This window comes from Neofelis nebulosa, chromosome 15 (assembly GCF_028018385.1).
Source record: "Neofelis nebulosa isolate mNeoNeb1 chromosome 15, mNeoNeb1.pri, whole genome shotgun sequence".
NCBI lineage: Eukaryota > Metazoa > Chordata > Mammalia > Carnivora > Felidae > Neofelis > Neofelis nebulosa.
In genome coordinates, this window is record NC_080796.1 from 75326918 (window position 1) to 75345984 (window position 19067).

Here is a 19067-nt window from a genome sequence, read left to right on the forward strand (position 1 = left end):
CTACGATGTAGATGTCTAAATTCGGTTAAAGAGACACCGAGCCTCCAACTTTTTACTACTTCCTAGTTTTCTGAACTCAGCCTGTGTGACTAGAGGGTATCAGTCATGGGAAACTAGCCAGGTGGCTGTCCTTCTCCTGACTTCAAGAAACATTCTCCACCCCCGACTCCTGCAAACTCCTGGTGGTAATGTTCCAACACGTCACTTTCCACCCTTCTCACCGTACTGCACCAGCGATGGGGACTGTGAGGCGGAGCCCATGTCCCAAGAGGAGGTGGCGGTGGTTCCAGGCTGAGAATGCTGTGCCGCCAGCTGGGCCAGGGCCTGAGCAGTCTTGAACTGCTCCAAGAACTGAGAGCCCGTGGTGCTGCCACCTTTGGCTTCGCCGACATCGCCAAACCCTTTCCCCAACATGCTCACCTGCAGACCGACACAGAGAGGGATGAGAGAGACCTACGGCAAGCAGATGTGTTCACCGCTTGGAAACACTTGGAAAGTCACTCAGACACAGGGGGAGCCAGGAGAGACCCGACAAGTAAAGAATATCACCAGACTGAGTACACAGTCTAGTCCATGAGAGCACAGTCTCTGGAGTCAGACTGCCTGGGTCCAAATCCTGGCTATGGAAGTGTGGAAAAATCTATTTGTGATTTCTCTGTACTTCATTTTCCTCACCTGAAAGCAAATGAAAATAGTATTGCATAAAGCTGTAGGGGGATGAAATAACGTATTAAAGCATTTAATATGTGTATGGTACATAATAAGCATCATTAAAATTTACACCATTACTTCCTCCCTCCTCAGGTATAAAGATCTAATGACTGGTGGAATTTTTCTCCTTTAAAATTTTTTTTGATTATTTTGTAAGTGTTTTTTTCAAATGCTTATTTATTTATTTTGAGAGAGCAGCAGGGGAAAGGGAGAGGGAGAGAGAATCCCAAGCAGGCTCCACACTCAGCATGGAGCCCAATGTAAGGCTCGATCTCACAACATGACCTGAGCCCAAATCAAAAGTCGGACACAACCAATTGAGCTACCCAGGCACCCCGGAATGTTTTTCCTTTTAAAGGTTTACATCAGGCATCTAGGTGGCTCAGTTGTTAAGCATCTGACCTCAGCTCAGGTCATGATCTCACGGTTCATGAGTTCGAGCCCTATGTCGGGTGAGCAAGAGCCCCACTTCGGGCAAACACAAACCCTACTTCGGGTGAGCCCTGCTTCTCTCTTTCTCCCTCTGCCCCTCACTCACTTGCACACGCACACTCCCAAAATTAAGTAAATATTTAATAAAAAGGCTTACATCAACCAGTATTTGATTATTTTTTTAAACTGTTTTTTAATGTTTGTTTATTTTTGAGAGAGAGACAGAGTGTGAATGGGGTAGGGGCAGAGAGAGAGGGAGACATAGAATCCAAACCAGGCTCCAGGGTCCGAGCTGTCAGCACAGAGCCCAACGTGGGGGGCTCAAACCCACGAACTGTGAGGTCATGACCTAAGCTGAAGTCGGACACTTAACTGCCCAGGCGCTCCAAGCAGTACTTGATTACTAAATTAATATGAAGGCTAATACGAAATTTCAGTTCAGCCATTAAGGCTCATTTTGCCCCTTCCACTAAACAGCTCAAAAGTAACAAGGAGAGCTAACTGGAGCCTCACTTCAAGACAAAGAAAAGAAAGCTAAGGGCCTGTCAACATCTCTGCACCACACAATCAAATAATGAGTCCGTATGATTCATTTTCTCTGTGTGTATCCAAGTTCTATAGGACAATCACGAATAAGAAAACAAAATTTACTCTTATGCTTTTGGGGGATTTCCCCTACTCCCTACTGCTAGGTAAGACCGCCAGCCTAGTCCAGCAGATGAACCACATGGCCTTGACTACTCCAAAACATCTTCAGGGAGATTCGATCTAGTTTCCCTTAGGTTCTTATTCAACCATATCCTTCCTCATCACCATCAATGAGCAGCGCTCTCTTAAACGAAACCAATCAGTCCAACTCAAGGGAAGACGTTTTTCCCACTTCAGTCTATGTCACAAAATTATACGAACAAAAACACAAACACCCGAAGTTGAGTTAAAAGTATAGGACTATGGCAGGGAGATGATCCCACATGGTAACGATCATCAGATATTCTACAAGTGCAAAGCTTTAAGGATACAGCAATTATGTAATGTCCGTGTATAGGGAGCTCCTATGTTATTTATATTAAAATTTTGTTTTACATCTATTACGTTTTAGGGAAAATTGGTTCTCTAATGTTTCTTTCTTTTTTTTTTTTTTAAGAGAGAAAAAACACAAGCAGGGGAGAGGGGCAGAGGGAGAAAGAATCTTAAGCAGGCTCCATGCTCAGCACAGAGCCTGACATGAGGCTTGATCCCACGACACTGCAATCAGGACCTGAGCCAAAACAAGAGTTGGACGCTCAACTGAGCGAGCCACCTAGGCGCCCAAGCATCTGACTCTTGATAGCGGCTCAGGTTGTGATCTCAGAGTCATGGGATCGAGCCCAACACTGAGCTCTGCGATGACAGTGTGGAGCCTGCTTGGAGTCTCCCTCTCTCTCTGCTCCTCCCTGCACACTCGTGTGCACTTTCTCTCAAAATAAACAAACATTAAAAAATAATAAAAATGAAGTAATCGTTATAATCCTACTACTGGAAAAATAAAATTATATGCAAAAAGAAAAAAAGAGAAAGTTTTTCTTATGATTTGTTAAAAAAAACACTGGTCCTGGGGCGCCTGGGTGGCGCAGTCGGTTAAGCGTCCGACTTCAGCCAGGTCACGATCTCGCGGTCCGGTCCGTGAGTTCGAGCCCCGCGTCAGGCTCTGGGCTGATGGCTCGGAGCCTGGAGCCTGTTTCCGATTCTGTGTCTCCCTCTCTCTGCTGCCCACCCCCACCTTCTCTCTCTCTCTCTCTCTCTCAAAAATAAAAATAAACATTTAAAAAAAAAAAAAAAAAAAAAAAAACACTGGTCCTTGCATCACTGTTTACCCTTAAATGATTCCTCTGCTATAGTTAACGACCTCGAATTTCTTAACTGAGTCAACAATTCCCATGCCTGAAGTACTCTAGGTGTTAATAACCAGTACCACTGCTGCTCCCACATTTGTGTGGCCTGATCCACAATCTTATTTCATGTTCCCACAGCCCTGTATGGCAGGCAGAGCAAGTGCTCTCATCCCCACCTACGGAGAAGGGGAGGGGCAGCTAGTAAGCAGAAACATTCAGGAAAACCCCAAGTTTTTGGAAGCCGAGTCCAGAAACATCTGGTTTAAACAGATTTATATGGCAATTCTGCTATCGAGAAATAGGGAAGTGCTCCAACTTCCCATCAAAGTTTAACTAGAATTGAAAAAGGATTAAAATTTGATGTCATTTTTTCCTCTTCAACAGCAATGTTATTAATTAACACTTGGCACAGTGAGTGTCTGGTAAGTGATACGGACTCACTTTTAGAGGAAGATTCAGTCTGTCCAAAACTAAGTCCTCCTACTGCACAGCACCCTACTACCCAACTCTGTGTCCCTACCACCAAGGCTACTTAGTGGGGGCTACTTAAGGCTACTTAAAGGGGATGTTTTACCCCACCCCAAACCTGTCACCGGAAGGCAGTACTCCATGTACGTGCTGGAGTTGAAGGGCACTGGGTCTCCTACTTACCATACTGTGATGAGAGAATGAGTTTCCTGAAGCAGGCTGTGTTATGGCGCTCTGCTTTGAATTACTGAACACCAGAGGCTGCGCAAGAGAAGGAGCCTGAGATGGATCCAGATTAGAGGAATCATTCTCCATTGAAGATGGTGTCTTCCCCAACAGAACAGCAAGGTCGATTCTAGTGGAGAGACAGAACATACTCATGAATAATGACAGAACATTCTAGCATTCCCAACTCCCAGAGTATGGTCAGATCAAAATAAAGTCACTCATCAAAAACACAGAGACCAGAAATGCTTAATTGACCAAAATAAATGATGTTAAGAACCACTACAGGATCTAGCTGTGTTCTAATGGCACTGTCAACCATAACAACGTTAAATATTTCAATTTAGTTAAATTAATTTCATGGAATAGCAAATGTTAGTTTTAATGCAACAGCTTCACATTTGGGCCAAAATTTACAAAATTTTTAATGAATATTTTAATAATGAATACCTGCCATTACCAATACCTAATACACAAAAACTTGCCAGAGCACCGGCACCTTCAAGTATCTTTGGAATTGACCTCCCAACTTCCATAGAACTTCCCAAGTCACCTGTGATCTAAGGAGCACACGTATAGTTCCGCTTTGCCTCTAGTTCTCAGCACAGGGCTCCTAAAACCCTTAAAATTTCCTAAGTGTCTCTTGTTATTCGTAATGAGCCTCTTTCAACCAAAGTCCATGCTAACAAGGTTACTCAGGGTGGGAGCCCCACCCCCCCAGAGCTGCAGGAAGTGGGCTGCCACCAGGAATACCAGCAATGGGATTAGAGGGTTAGAACTTTCAGCCCCAGCACTCTCTCTTTACCCACTTCTAGAATCAGAACGAGCTTGGAGACTGCCTTCGACAGCCAATGGCTTAGTCAATCAGGCCTATCTAAGTAATGAAACTTTGATTAAAACTCTAGAACAGGGAGATTCAGTGAGCTTCTGGGTTAGTGGATGCACTGAATGTTTGATGAATGTACTGGGAAGGCACCCCACCCCCTGCCCTGCGTGTGCATCTCTTCCAACTGGCCACTGTACCTGAGTACTGGTTATAACAAACCGGTTATGGCAAGTAACTCTTCCCTGAGTTCCGAGTCATTCTAGCAGATTTCTGAACCTAAGCAGGGGATGAGGGGTGGGGTAGGCTTTGAGAATCCCCAAATCTGCAGTCAGCCAGGCAGAAGGGTGTGGGCAGCCTGGGCACTCATCTGCAGTGGACCTCGCACCTCGGAAGCAAGGGCAGTCTTCTGGGATGGAGGCATCAATCAGGGTCTGTGCTAACTCTGGCAAGTGGCAGAACTGAACTGAATTACTAAATACCTTGTTGGTGTTCAGAGAATTGAAGGACTGATGTCAGTAAAATGAGATACTGGTGTCAGAAAAACAACACACATCGCCTCTGATGCCCCTAATGTCCTATTCCTAGCACGCTTCAGGCTTCTGAGTTAACGGCTATCATACCCAGGTCTAGAAATAATCCAAGAGGCTTTCTGGGCATAAAGATATTCCTAGTAAGTGCACCTCCCTCTACTAACCCCAATAACTAAGGTTCAAGTTCTAAAAAATTCATTAGCCAGATCCTAGGGGAAAAATGACCATTTTACTCAGTAGGCTTAGCAGACAAAGATCATTATTATAAAGCAAGAGAAGCAGCTACTGAACAGTTTTGCAAACTGAAATAAATGAAAACATTTCCATGTTTAACTTTACCTTACTACCGGACAAGCTCAATCGTGCTAAGTTTTAATTCAGGTTGACCTATGTAATTAAAGGGGCTATTTTGGAAAGAATCATCTTTAAAATTGTAAAAAATGGACTCCCATTCAGTAGACGAACTCTTAGAACCCGATCAGCCTCACATGCTTGCTTCCCGTTACTGCCAGCACCACGGGAGCTCGAGAAGGCCCACTGCTGCTCTTCCTTACAGCCCCTTCTCACCAGCCCCATTTGGGAAAGGACACTGAACTTTACCACACACTTGCCTCTGACCAGCAGTGATTGTCACATTCTCCGCAGGCAGAGGCACTGAAGACACATTAGAGGCAGTGAAGATCTTGGTCTCAGAAAGCTGGAAAACAGAAGGATTAGTCACTTCTGGTGTTAAGTGGACTACAGTCAGAAACCTGGCTCAGGCAAGGGGAACTTAACACCAAGGCAAAGGGAAAACGCTCAGAAAAGAAAGCCGCCCAGCCAGAGGAACCTATGTGGACTGACCTCCATTACCCTTCTAGATGTGACTTTATCAAAAGAGTGTAAAATCAAGAAACCCTATGAAATACAATGGGAGTCACATGATATGCACGCTGAACTTACAGAAAGCTGAATACACATGCTACAAAAAAGAGAGAAAACCTTTTATACTTTCCCATTAGAGTTCCCAACTCACACCCTTACCCAAACCAAACTTTATCTTCCACTGCTCCTCTCAAAGAAAGAAAGGTTACAGCCAAGACAAAGACAAAATGAAAGAAATTAATTCCTGGCTTTTGAGCAGTAAGGACCCAAGTGCTGGTGAATTAGGGTCTCTGTAGGGATGATTTCAACTATATGCAATTTTTGCCTTAATAGTGACTTTATTACACCTACCCTTTGCATTCTAAGACCCTAAAATTAGGTAAACAATTGTAGGGAATAACTCATTCCACCATTCAAAACTTGCTTTGGTTTTGTTTTCACTTTTTGACTAAAATCTCTTCTCCAAAAACAGGGAATCCACTTCCCCAAATATATCATTCTCTGAAAGTTGCTTAAACAGACCAAACCAAATCCTAGAAAGTATTCACGAGGCAGTCTAGCTCAGTTACAACAGAAAAGAAATCATCCTCTAATGCTGATGCATCTGAAATTTCAAACACTCAGGTCTGGCAAACCCAAAGTTTGGTCACCATGTCACCATAAAAGCTGCCTTGCCTAAATGTATACAAGTATAGAAAGCAGACTGAAAAAATGTTAAAACAGGATTTAATCCATGATCACTGAAAACTACAATTCACAACAAAATCCTGACTGTGACCAAGAACGAGCAGAATTCTTTTACTCAAGTGCTACTCCAGTGAGCTCAGAGTGCCGGCTTATGTGCCACCTCTGTGACACCCATGACTGAGCTGTCCACGTTAAGTCACGCTGGAAGATCTATACTTTCATCTCAACTATGAAGCTGGGCTTCAGAACCAACCAGATTGTGAATTCGAGGACGTGGTACTCTCTCACTTCGCACCCACCTCTCAGCCAATCACAGGACCAAACACCAGTGCCCGAATAGGAACTAAATAGCCGAACTGGCTCAAAAGAAGTCATGGGCCACCAGCAGCTGTTACTCAAGGCACTACCTGCCTAACTCCATTTCTGGTGCTCTCCCCAACCACCATCTCTTGCTGGGACAAATCCGACAATCAGATATTGGACTTACACAGGTGCACTTGCCCTTTCCATAGTCTGGTTCCATAGAGTCCTGTTCATGCCCAGTCTCCTTCATATAACATATGTGAAATGTTCTGGCTCAGAACACTATTTTGGATGTAAAAGTTTTGGGTCAGAATCTTAAGGGTGAATTTTGAAGGGGTAGAAATATACCCATTTTCTATCCCTAAACACCACTAAGGGACAGAAAGCACTAGTGAGGAGTGACCCGGGAATACCTACGTCTTCATTCCAGTCTTCAGTCCCCCACTCCTCTGCCGCGGTCCTCCACGCACCTGGCAATAAAGGAAAAACAGTGAAGTAACTTAAGTGCCAGTACACAGCATGTGCAAAAACACTAACATATTAATAGTTCCGGCAGCCGGAAGAGTAACCAGATTTTAGTAATCAGAAGAGATTCCTAGGTTCCAGGGGGGAGGAAAAGACTATTTAGAAAGGGATACATCAGAAGACCAGGGTTTTTCATAAGATTATGACTTCACACCTACTTCCAGGCTTTGTTACACAGCTTTAACAGCAGATATAGTGGGGAGTGGGGGAGCGAGGGGCAACAGGTCCAATGCTCCAGGCAACCTCTTAAGACCCCTCAAGCCCTCTGCCTTAGTGGTCAACTCAAGTGACAGCAGCCAATTTACACCAGAACGTACACTACGCCTTCTCACCTGGTAGGAGACAGCACGACGGGCAGAGAGAGAGTGGCGGTGACGGGAGGAACACGAATGGCTGCCATGTGGCAGTGGAAGGGCAGCGGAAGGCAGGCTTCCAAACTGCGGGCACTGACAACTACCTGCTATCAGAACTCAATGTAAAAATGCACACTCAGCAGAAGTCAAGTGTATCGACCTCACTGGTCAAACCGTAAGAAACCCTCATGGGTCTGTTCTTTTCCACGCCTTTTCAGAAGACATTGGACAAAACTGAAAAAGCAAACATGTCTGTTATTATCCTGGTCCTAATCCTACAGAACGTGACCTCTAACCTGCCAAGGGCACAGCGCAGACAACGCAGTCGTATACTTGCCCCATGTTGGTCATAACAAAGTCAGGATGGTTTCTATAGGAAAGTTCCATCAGCAGTAAAACCACCTTCCACACTTCCCTTGTTTTGCTTCATGTGTACATATATCCTCAGAAAAGGAAACTGTTCTACAAGAAGCAGGATTCTTCCCTTCAACTGAAGGACCACAGTAAGAAGTAACACCTGACTACTGCAAAGAACAAGAACACTCCTTATTTTCTTCTCTAAAACAACAGTACAAGTTGATCAATTCTTCAAGCCTTCTCTCCAAATGGAGAAAACTTCTTTTAAGAATTACAGTCTGGGGCTCCTGGGTAGCTCAGTGGGTTGGGAGTCCGATTTCGGCTCAGGTCATGATCTTGCAGTTCACAAGTTTGAGCCCCTCATCGGGCTCTGTGCTGATGGCTCGGAGCCTGGAGCCTGTTTCAGGTTCTGTCTCCCTCTTTCGGCCCCTCCCCCACTTGCTCATGCACACTCTCCCTCTCTCAGAAATAAACATTAAAAAATTTTAAGAAAAAGAAAAAAAAGAATGAAAATCTGGCATTCAGATATTCACTGTCACCGAAGAGAAATATTCTAATACCTATATTCCCATATGAAATTCTTCTAGGGGCCCCTGGTAGGCTCAGTCAGTACAACATGAGATTCCTCATCTCAGGATTGTGAGTTCAAAGCCCTACATTGGGTGTGGAGATTTCTTAAAAATAAAATCTTTAGAACCCTATTTCATAAAGAAAAAGATAGTCATTATAATGCTTCCTCCAGGATCACTTATAACCACACAAGGGAAATTCCGAACCACTTAATAATGGCAACGTTCTCCAAATCACACTAAAGTCCAATTTCAGTTCAGACAAATTACAAACCACATTCTTCTCTCCCTCTTTGGTGACACTACTCTTCCTCTCCATTGGCATCCAACCTGCCTTGGATAAATGGAACCCAAGATCTGGGTTAACACATATACATAATCCTGGAGTTGGAAGTGACCTGAGAAGTTATCTCCTATTGATGGGCTCTCTGTCAAGGCAGCAATGTTCTCCTGCACTCTCGTGACTAGTCTAAGACGCAAAGGAAGAATGCAGATGCCTACTTGATCCAAGACAAGATGCACAGTCATGGCCAAGAAGGCTGTACTGAAAAGGCACGAAAGAACAGTAGGAGTGCTAAGGCTCTGAGTGATAGGTAAGGGTTTCCATTCTGTCAGCAGAAAGCAGTCAATGTAAATGTTAAATAGTCATTAAATGATCAAAAATTTTTAAGAAAAAACAGGCACAGAATATGAGAAAAAAAGGCAGAAAAAGAAAAAAAAAAAGCAGGGAAACAGAAAAATGACATATCCACAGATATTCCAATTCATAAAAATCTATAAAAATATCTGGGGCAGTTAGGCACCTGGATGTATCATACCAGGAGCAGTCTCAAATTTTCGGGGATAATTTGACCCCTCAACCCCACTGAAATCAAGTCCTGAAACAAAAAAGAAAAAAACACAAGCAATGAAATTCTGCTTCTGAATGAGAACATTTGCCCCAAAACAATTCCCACTGTACCTGTGGATATTTTAAGGGTAGGTTTCAATTTCTTTTTAAATAAAAAAGGGAATTTGAAGTTTGCTATCATGAAAACACAAAAAGAGATCATGCATGAATGTCACTTCATATTGTGAAATTAACAACAGCAGGAACGCATGAAGCTACACCCAACACGTTCACACGCACAAGACGAGATCAGCATCACACAGCTTTTCATTCAGCCACAAATCCGATTTCGGATTCTAACCTCCCAAATCTGCTATTCTCTCCTCAGTATAAATAAACACACACCTCATCCTTCCTTGCTTTCCAAACCAGATCCTTGCTGAAAACAGCTAAGGCTTGCAATCTAGGACTGGGACTCCATGCCTGATTTTCTATCCACAACTGAAAACAAATCCCTTAATGTCTACTATCTTTTCTGCCAATGAGAAAAAAGCCAAATACCCAAAAACTAGTGCTCAAAAGCAGTCACTTCTGGTATTCAGACTGCTACCACACTGCCTCTACAAGCCATCAAGAGCGGCGTTATACTTCCTAAAATAACAAAAAGACAGTTCATAGCCAAATGGTCCAGGAATTAAAACAGATTTCCATCTTGTCAATAACTCAACTTCAACCTCCATCAATGGGATAACTGTATTTAAAACAAATTTGTAAAATAGCTGGTAAATTAAAAGCACATAACATTCAGGACCTGAGGTATAACATCTTGTGGGCAATCGATGAACTGTTTGTGCCAGAGACCCTCCTAAAGAGAGAGAGAAACATCAATGATCTTTGAAAAGGGGCAAAGCAAATAAAATAGATAAGGGGTTAAAAAGCTGAATTCACACTCTACTATTAACTCATTCCCCCCTTTATAAGGGAAAAAAGTCTCAAGTTCTTCCTGTGCTGGCTCAGCCACAAAGAAGCAGGGGATCTCGTAAGAATACAATACAATACTCCGCAGCCCAGGGGCTGTCCTTACTTAAAGGGGTAAAAGTATCTTTCACTCCCAAACACATTGTGGGTTGTCTGTCCCACAAGCCTAACATACCCTTAAATATGTATAGCCTACTCAGACACAAACACCAAAAGTCAGCTAACCAAAAAAGCAACCTTATTCAAATCCCATAATATTCTTCCACACCCAGAAAACTATTCAATAAACAGCTAGAAAGCTGCGGCTTCCTTCTTGCCCAGATACTGAGATTTTCCAAAAATGAAGGTAAAAAAGATATTATCTCAGTGCCAGAAAACAAACTGACAGTGGGCTTTGATTCTGGGCCTTGTTCATCTCTACAAGTGGTGACATAATTAACTAATTAATTAAGAATACTTTTTCAAAAGACAAAGCTAGAAACCCTAACAGAAACACTAGGAAACACACCTGGAGCTAATGGCAGCCACACGGTGTAACAGAAAGAGCATGGGCTCTTAGGGTCAAACAATTCTGAGTTCAAATACTAGCAAATTTCATGACCACCCTTTGAGTGTAAGGTCTGGCATGTGGAGATGACGAACAGTGTCAATTTCACAGGTGAGTGATGAAGACCAAGAGAACCAGCACGTGTAAAGTGCCCACAGGCACACAGGCAGCAAGGAGAACACACAGTATTTCGATCGCCATCCCTTCCTCCCTTATCTCTGCACCAAAAACTATTCCTCCACTTTTTTTTTTTGGGACAGAGAGAGACAGAGCATGAACGGGGGAGGGGCAGAGAGAGAGGGAGACACAGAATCGGAAACAGGCTCCAGGCTCCGAGCCATCAGCCCAGAGCCTGACGCGGGGCTCGAACTCACGGACCGCGAGATCGTGACCTGGCTGAAGTCGGAGGCTTAACCGACTGCGCCACCCAGGCGCCCCTATTCCTCCACTTTTTAATATGACCATAACCTCAAAATAGTTATTTCCTTAGGTGTTTAAAGACCAGAAACAATAAGCAGTCACTCACTCGTCCCATCATCTGGTTCGAAGTGGCCAGTGTTGTTCCACGTATTCCCGCTATTATTGCCATAGTTGTCATCGGTATTGGCCGGTTCTGCGTAATCAGCTGGGTTAAAGGTTCTGAGGGTGTGGGGAAAAATAGCTTAAAAGAGTCTGTGACCTCCAAGCAGCACCAGCAAAGATGAACAATCCCATGGAATGATCTCAATTTATGTCTACTACCTATTTTGGGTTAGGACACCTATAATCATAATAAAATCCACACTGAATTTTGGAAAACAGCAGATACGTGCATCAAATGAGGTTACGAGCTAGAGGTGATCCAAGCGGTAAATGCTTATCGCCAGCACTACATCTGCACACTCATCTGATTAAGTGGTCTAGAAATCTTTCTGATCACATTTCGGTTAAGGCTGCACATTATCCTCAGAGTTTCAGGACACTAGCCGCTCTAGGATATTATGTTAACGATTAGGGGGAAAAAATTTAAAGACTGTGACATCAAATCAATGAAACTCACCCCATTCCTTGAGCAGAAAACCTTCCTCCCCGTCTACCAGAGCCACCTTAAAGGAAAAAAAGACACAAAGAGAGGAAGGGAGAAATATTTTAAAAGTCGATATAAAAAGTACCTTGCCAATTGAGGCAACTCTGGAATAATAAGGGGTTGATATTATTAGATGTTCTTTCTTTCACCCTGTAGTATAGTTAATATAACACAGTAGGCAATCACTACTATTGACAGATTGTTCCTTTGCTGACCAAGCTTCTGGGTCCTTAAGCAAATACATTAACACAAACGACACCTACCTTCTTTCCCACTGCTCGCTCAGCAATCTCTAGAATTTGCATGATTTCTCAACAATTTAGGTAACGAGATGTCATGGGAATGTTTTCAAATAAAGATGACCCCTACAGAACGAGTAAGAATACCCTGCCCCCAATATCCGACCCCCCAAGAAACCGATCACCTCTGCCTCTGCCACGTCCTCTTCTGCCTCGTTCAGTGCCTCTTCCGGAAGGTCCTCCACTCTTAGTGCCATCTAATCCGTTTTCCTGACCCCGAACTAAAATGAAAAACACAGAGAGCCAAAACGGAGTCAATGGAATTTATGTAAATATGTAAGCGGCACATACAGATGGTGGTGGGGAGACAAAACCAAGAGGAGATAATGAGATGGAAGGATGGGACATGATGGTTACCAGGGGAAAGGTGATGAACCACAACAGAGAGCTAGAAGTCAGACAACTTTATAAATGACTGCAAGGTAATTTCATGCCAAACTGGTAGCTGTAGCTAGAAAACGCTACATGTAAGAGATACCAAGGTCTCAGAATAAATGGTGGCAAGAAAAAAATCAGAAGGATGATATAATGGTTACTAGGTCCAGCCTACCAGGGCCCTGACATCCCTGAAATCCAGACATTACTGACCCACAGCTGGTTTTGTTAAAGCCCCATGCATACACTCTCGTCCACGGCTGGCACCTCTCCCCCGTCTTGGTGGCCCACCACGTCGCCGACTATAGTCTCTGTCACGGTCTCGATTTTCTTTGCCTTCCTCGTTGGATTCCGTTTGGCCACCATCCTTCTGTCCTGAGACTCCCTTCTTCTTCCCGACCATCTCCCACGAATGCTAAAGAAGGGCAGAGCATTCACATCTAATCAATATGGATTGCTATCGGGAAACCACAGATAAAAGCTGGGAAACTGTTAACCATTCTCCTCTCATCATCCAAATCTAAGATACTTCCACTAACTTATGTCTGCTTAAATGGAGGGTACAGACAGAACCTCAAAACAAATTCTATACCTATCACTGAAAAATTAAAGTCCTTCTTATAGGGGAGGCGCTTATAGCTAATGGACTGCAGGGATCGCTTCCAAAAAGATTGCCAAGATCTGGATCCGGTGCAGTCACGTGGCGTATCAGTCAAAGGCCTAGTTATTGGTCCCCATCTTTCAAGTGTGTTTCCTGGGCTGAAAAAATTAATTTCCTTCAGATTCAGTGACTCCTAACTTTTTCATACACAGTCTTATTCATGTCAAAGGAGAAAAGGAAACTAAAAGTTTCTAAAGGTTAACTTTGAATTCAGAATGAATCAACAGCATTTGACTCTTGGGCACATTCTCTAATCAAACAACCCAGCATTTAGAAGAATAATAACTACACCTAGTCCTCACCACCATCCCCCAGCCCCACTCCCTGACACACGCACCAATTTCCTTTGCTTTAAAGACGGAGTAACAGCCAGGAAGGCATAGCCCTGGCCCGGACACAGTGGACTACAGGGAGCCTTCTGTTCCAGGTTTTACATCTGTATTCTCCCTATACTCCCTAAAGTGATATAACCCAATTAAACTTTCCCCAAAGCAGAATAATCTATAATTCATTCCAGACTGCAGAAGGGAAAATTCGTGGTAAGGAAAATAAGCTAAAAAGTCCTGCAAAAAACCTCATTCCTCAAAAAATGAATTTTATAAACACACACACCTTGATTCACAATTATTTTTGCAGAAAATATGTACAAAAATTCCCAAACACCAAGACTACCATATCTTTACTATCCTAGTTACCATCTTACTCAAACAACAATGACCCAGTGCTCCGCAACGGCTAATTAATATCTAAAGACTTCCAAGAATGTGGACCAAGTAGAATACAAAATGGCTATTAATTTTTCCAGGATTGATAACATGGTCATACAGAAAAATATCCTTCTTTAAGGGAAGCATGCTGCAGAGGATTTGTGATGTCTACAACTTACTTCCAGCCAATTCCAAGTGTCCATAAATGGATGAATAAACAAAATGTGGTATACACATATAATGAAATATTTTTCAGCATTAAAAAGGAGTGAACTTCTGACACATGCCACAATATGGACAAACTCTGAAAACGCTATGCTAAGTAAGAAGACGCAAAGAGACAAATATTGCATGATTCCACTTACATGAGGTACCTAGAATAGGCAAATTCATAGAGACAGAATAGAAAAGGTTACTAGGAGCTGGGAAGATGGGGAAAGGGGGAGTTACTGTGTAATGGATACAGTTTTTTTTAGGAAACGACAAAGTCCTAGAGATGCATAAAGCTAATGACTGCATAACATGGTCAGTGTACCTAATGGCACAGAATTATATACTTAAAAATGGTTAAAATTATACATTTTAAACATTTTTACTACAGCTTAAAAAACTTAAGCTAAAAACTACATTTAAAATTATACCAAAATCATACCCACACGTTCTAAAGAGCCTACAATAGTTTACTAACAGTTTTTGAAAAAATTATCCACCCAGGACCCGGTGGCTCCTTGTTGCCTACTCTTCCAGTCCAAGCTTATTCCACATTACGGCTCCTGAGTCATTTTATGCTCACAGTAGCATCGATTCTTAAGTAACAGTGCCGCTATTATAATTAAATCTGCAGCAGGAACCCTGGAAACTACATTCAAAATTGTTAGCTTATAGGGGCATCTAGGTGGCTCAGCTGGTTGAGCATCCGACCTCGGCTCAGGTCACGATCTCACGGTTCGTGGGTTCAAGCCCTGCATCAGGCTCTCTGCTGATAGCCTGGAGCCTGGAGGCTGCTTCGGATTCTGTGTCTCCCTCTCTCTCTGCCCCTCCTCCACTCGCACTCGGTCTCTCTCTCTCAAAAAAGTAAATAAACGTTAAAAAAAAAAAATACTTATAGACTTTTCAGCTGGTCTATCTCAAAACCTGTCAAGTTTCAGAAACCTGTCCCCTTTTCCGTTCTCTATGGTATGCACCAGCTGCTGGAACTACCTGGGTTCTGTAAGGAAAAGGAATTACTATGATCTTCCCAAGGGTGGTGCCAGTTTTCTGATACGATCTCATCTACCCAAATACATCCAACACCCCCTGGCAGCACATATTACTCCCAACTGGTTTCATTAGCAACTTATTTATGGCATAAGCCTATGTTCTCCAGTTTATTTTCCTTTTTGACATCACAGAAGGTTAGATTTGTAGCACTAGGCAGAAGACGGTGAAAGATGAAACAAAACGTGACTTTTGCAAATTAATTAATTTTTAAAAATCCAGCTCAGTTGGTTAAGCATCAGACCCTTTAAATATTTTTAAAATGTTTAGTTTTGAAAAAAAAGAGAGAGAGAGAGAGAGAGCGAGCAGGGGAGGGACAGAGAGAGAGACGGACACAATTCGAAGCAGGCTCCAGGCTCTGAGCTGAGCTGTCAGCACAGAGCCCAATGCAAGGCTTGAACTCTTGAACCGTGAGATTGTGACTTGGGCCAAAGTTGGATGCTTAACCAACTGAGCCACCCAGGTGCCCCGTCAGACTTGTGATTTGGGTTCAGGTCATGATCTCACAATTTGTGAGATGGAGCCCCACATCAGGCTTTGCACTGACAGCAAAGAGCCTGCTTAGGATTCTCTCTCTGCCTTCCCCTGCTCACGCATGCACTTTCTCTTTCTCCCCTCAAAAATAAATAAACTTCAAAAAAAAAAAAAATCTAAACTTTTAAAAGGCGTAAGTACTCCTACATCCACCCCCTATCCACAATTATTCTAAAGTAAACTCAAAATAAGCCAAAGACTCTATTATCTGATTATCCAGGCAGTCATCTTCAGATAAGGTCAATAATGTAAAATCTAAGACCACACTTTTTTTTTTTTTTTTTTTTTTTTTTTAAAGTCAAGTCTACGCTCCGAGATCAAGAGTTGCCTGCTCTACTGACTAAGCCAGCCAGGTACCCTAATACCACATTTTTGAAGAGAAAAATCCACAAATTTAAATTCAGTGGTTACAAAAAGTTTTCCAATGGGGCACCCGGGTGGCTCAGTCAGTTAAGCATCTGACTCTTGATTTCGGCTCAGGTCATGATCTTGTGATTTATGGGATCTGCTTGGGATTTTCTCTCTCTTCCTGCCCCTTTCCTGCTCCCACATGCACATGCTCTCTCTCTCTCAAAATAAATAAAAGGTTTTCCGTTATTATTTCCTATTGTCTCAAGGAAAATGACAAACCCCCAACATTTAGTTAACGTGATACTCTAAAACTAGTAGCCTGACCTCTTTAAGGATAAACTCTGGGTATCTATCCCAACCAATGATCCCCAACGTAAGACCGAGGAAATGAAAGTTAGTTCAAAATGATACACTGCTCATTGAAACAAAACAGTTCTCTACTAAGCACCACAGGAACACCCCAAAGGTTAGTAAGGCAGAATCCCTGTTCTTAAAGGACTTAACAATTTGGGACAGTGATAAGACACGCACAAAATTATAGGGATCTCATTAAGCAGAAAAGAGAAGAGGTGAAATAAGTGAAATTCTAGGGCAAGCGCTCCTCAAAGATGATAGGAGCCCCTATCATCTCCAGGGTGGTCAACAGGCCGTTAACTCTTTTTCTGCCACCTCGACAGAAATAAGTTCAAGCGACGAAAACGTACTGTAAAATGTAAAGGTGATATTGATGAGAATGTCTTCAATTCAGAATCTACCAGTTTGTGACTCTGTTCAACAGCAATAAAACAGGTGAGCAGAATGTTCTCTGACTAGTAACGAAGGCTATTATATACCATTTCTAATTCAGACGAACCCAGTCTTGAAAACAGTCACTAGCCTGGAATGAATAATTTACTCTGGGCTAATTAAAAGAGATGGATTTTGGGGCGCCTAGGTGGCGCAGTCGGTTGAGCGGCCGACTTCGGCCAGGTCACGATCTCGCGGTCCGTGAGTTCGAGCCCCGCGTCGGGCTCTGGGCCGATGGCTCGGAGCATGGAGCCTGTTTCCGATTCTGTGTCTCCCTCTCTCTCTGCCCCTACCCCGTTCGTGCCCTGTCTCTCTCTGTCCCAAAAATAAATAAAAAACGTTGAAAAAAAAAATTTAAAAAAAAAAAAAAAAAAAAAGGTTGAAAAAAAAAAAAAAGAGATGGATTTTGGGGTGTCTGGGTGGCTCACTTGGTTGAGCGTCCAACTTCAGCTCAGGTCATGATCTCACACTCGTGGGTTCAGGCCCCACGTCGGGCTCTGCACTGATAGCTTGGAGCCTGCTTCAGATTCTGTCTCCCTCTCTGCCTTTCCCCCACTCACACTCTCTCAAAATAAACAAACCTAATAATAAAAAAAATTTTTAAAGAGATGGATTTTATCTGTTTTCTATTTATTGTACATAAATTTTAGGTACTTGCCACCCGCAGAAAACAACCTCCTCGACTGTTCTCTGCTCCATTTGGAGAATAAGGTACTCTCCTTTAAGTTGAGTTACTCCACTTGCTATTTTTAGAATATTCGGAGTTTCTCAGCCAGGGACCCACTTTCCAGAACGCTCTATTAACACTCTACCGTATCTGGGTTTCCTTCCAGTAGGACATTGATGGCTCTGTTGACATCTCCATTGCAGTCATGTAAAGCAATGACACACTCATCCTGGTTCTTGCCTGTGATATCAATCAACTGAAAGAGAAAAAAATCAGCAACATGAACGAACTTGCACTCTTCATAAAAGGAAGCCAGGTGAAGAGAGAAGACACCAGCTGAATCCGAAAGAACCCCAGACTTAAAAAAGCAAAATATGCAGAATTTTGGTATTCTAGCTCAATAAGCAAAACATGAACACCTGTGATTACAGATGATGTCAAAAGTATTTACACAATAAAGGAGCTTGTAGAGATCAAACCCAGAAGCACACAGGTTTCAGCATACCATAAATTTCTACATTTCCTAGATGCACAACCGCTCAAAGTTGCTATAAAAATGGCATCAACAAAATCATCCAATAAACAAGAAGTGAAAATTAAGATAAAACCTTTTCGAACATGGTAGCTGTCCAAAGAAGTACGGTAAATCAGACAACAAGAGCATTTATTTATTGGCTTAACCTATTATGTTTCAGGTCGTAATTCTTTTAATATCTGCAGGAAAAAGTACCCTAACAGACATCTATGATGTTAAACTATGCTTTAATCCTGATGTCTTTTTCCGTCACTGCCAGCAATTAGCAATACACTCACTTGTTTCACCTTTTCCTCAAAGTCAGCATCATTATGGTCTGAAATCATCTGTGCAAGTCGAATCTGTTCCGCAGTGGCCTAAGAATGGAGATGAGTTCAAGAAAGCATGATCAAGAGACAACAGTTTAGAGAAATAAGAGGGACCTATGTAGTCAATAATCCACCCTACCTCTCAGCCCAATTTCCTTCTCCTTGTTACAAATGACCAATAAAGTGCTAACACCAGTTAAGATGCTTACCTCTGCAAAATGACAAAAAAATAAACAATGAACCTGTCACCATTCCACTCTACAATCCCTAAAAAAGCAGGGAGCTTTTTCACCAATGTTCACAGTTAAAGAAGCTCCCATTGTGGGATCACAGCACCTCTTTTAAACATCCGTGCCTTAAATAATTGACATTAATATATTTGCAAAGTCATGTATAAACCCCGTTCCTGTTTCTGCAAGGACCAATGCCACCCTCTTATATCTGGC

General features: G+C 42.7%; 1 protein-coding gene across 27 annotated transcripts in view; it reads right to left on the minus strand.

Annotated features, from left to right (window-relative positions):
- The window catches only part of UBAP2L (ubiquitin associated protein 2 like), a 40403-nt gene that overhangs the window by 16762 nt on the left and 4574 nt on the right, over positions 1-19067 (minus strand). For 10 of the 27 annotated variants that reach the window (XM_058702230.1, XM_058702226.1, XM_058702229.1 and 7 more), the window contains exons 3-12: positions 18592-18669; positions 17924-18034; positions 13062-13230; positions 12566-12661; positions 12115-12160; positions 11602-11714; positions 7335-7387; positions 5675-5760; positions 3666-3837; positions 222-420 (exon numbers count right to left, since the gene is read on the minus strand). In XM_058702230.1, the coding sequence (XP_058558213.1) occupies positions 222-420; positions 3666-3837; positions 5675-5760; positions 7335-7387; positions 11602-11714; positions 12115-12160; positions 12566-12661; positions 13062-13230; positions 17924-18034; positions 18592-18669 (1123 nt within the window). Of the gene's footprint in view, positions 1-221; positions 421-3665; positions 3838-5674; positions 5761-7334; positions 7388-9524; positions 9600-11601; positions 11715-12114; positions 12161-12565; positions 12662-13028; positions 13231-17923; positions 18035-18591; positions 18670-19067 lie in introns of all 27 variants that reach the window. The other 17 variants (XM_058702219.1, XM_058702215.1, XM_058702214.1 and 14 more) reach the window with 3 other exon arrangements.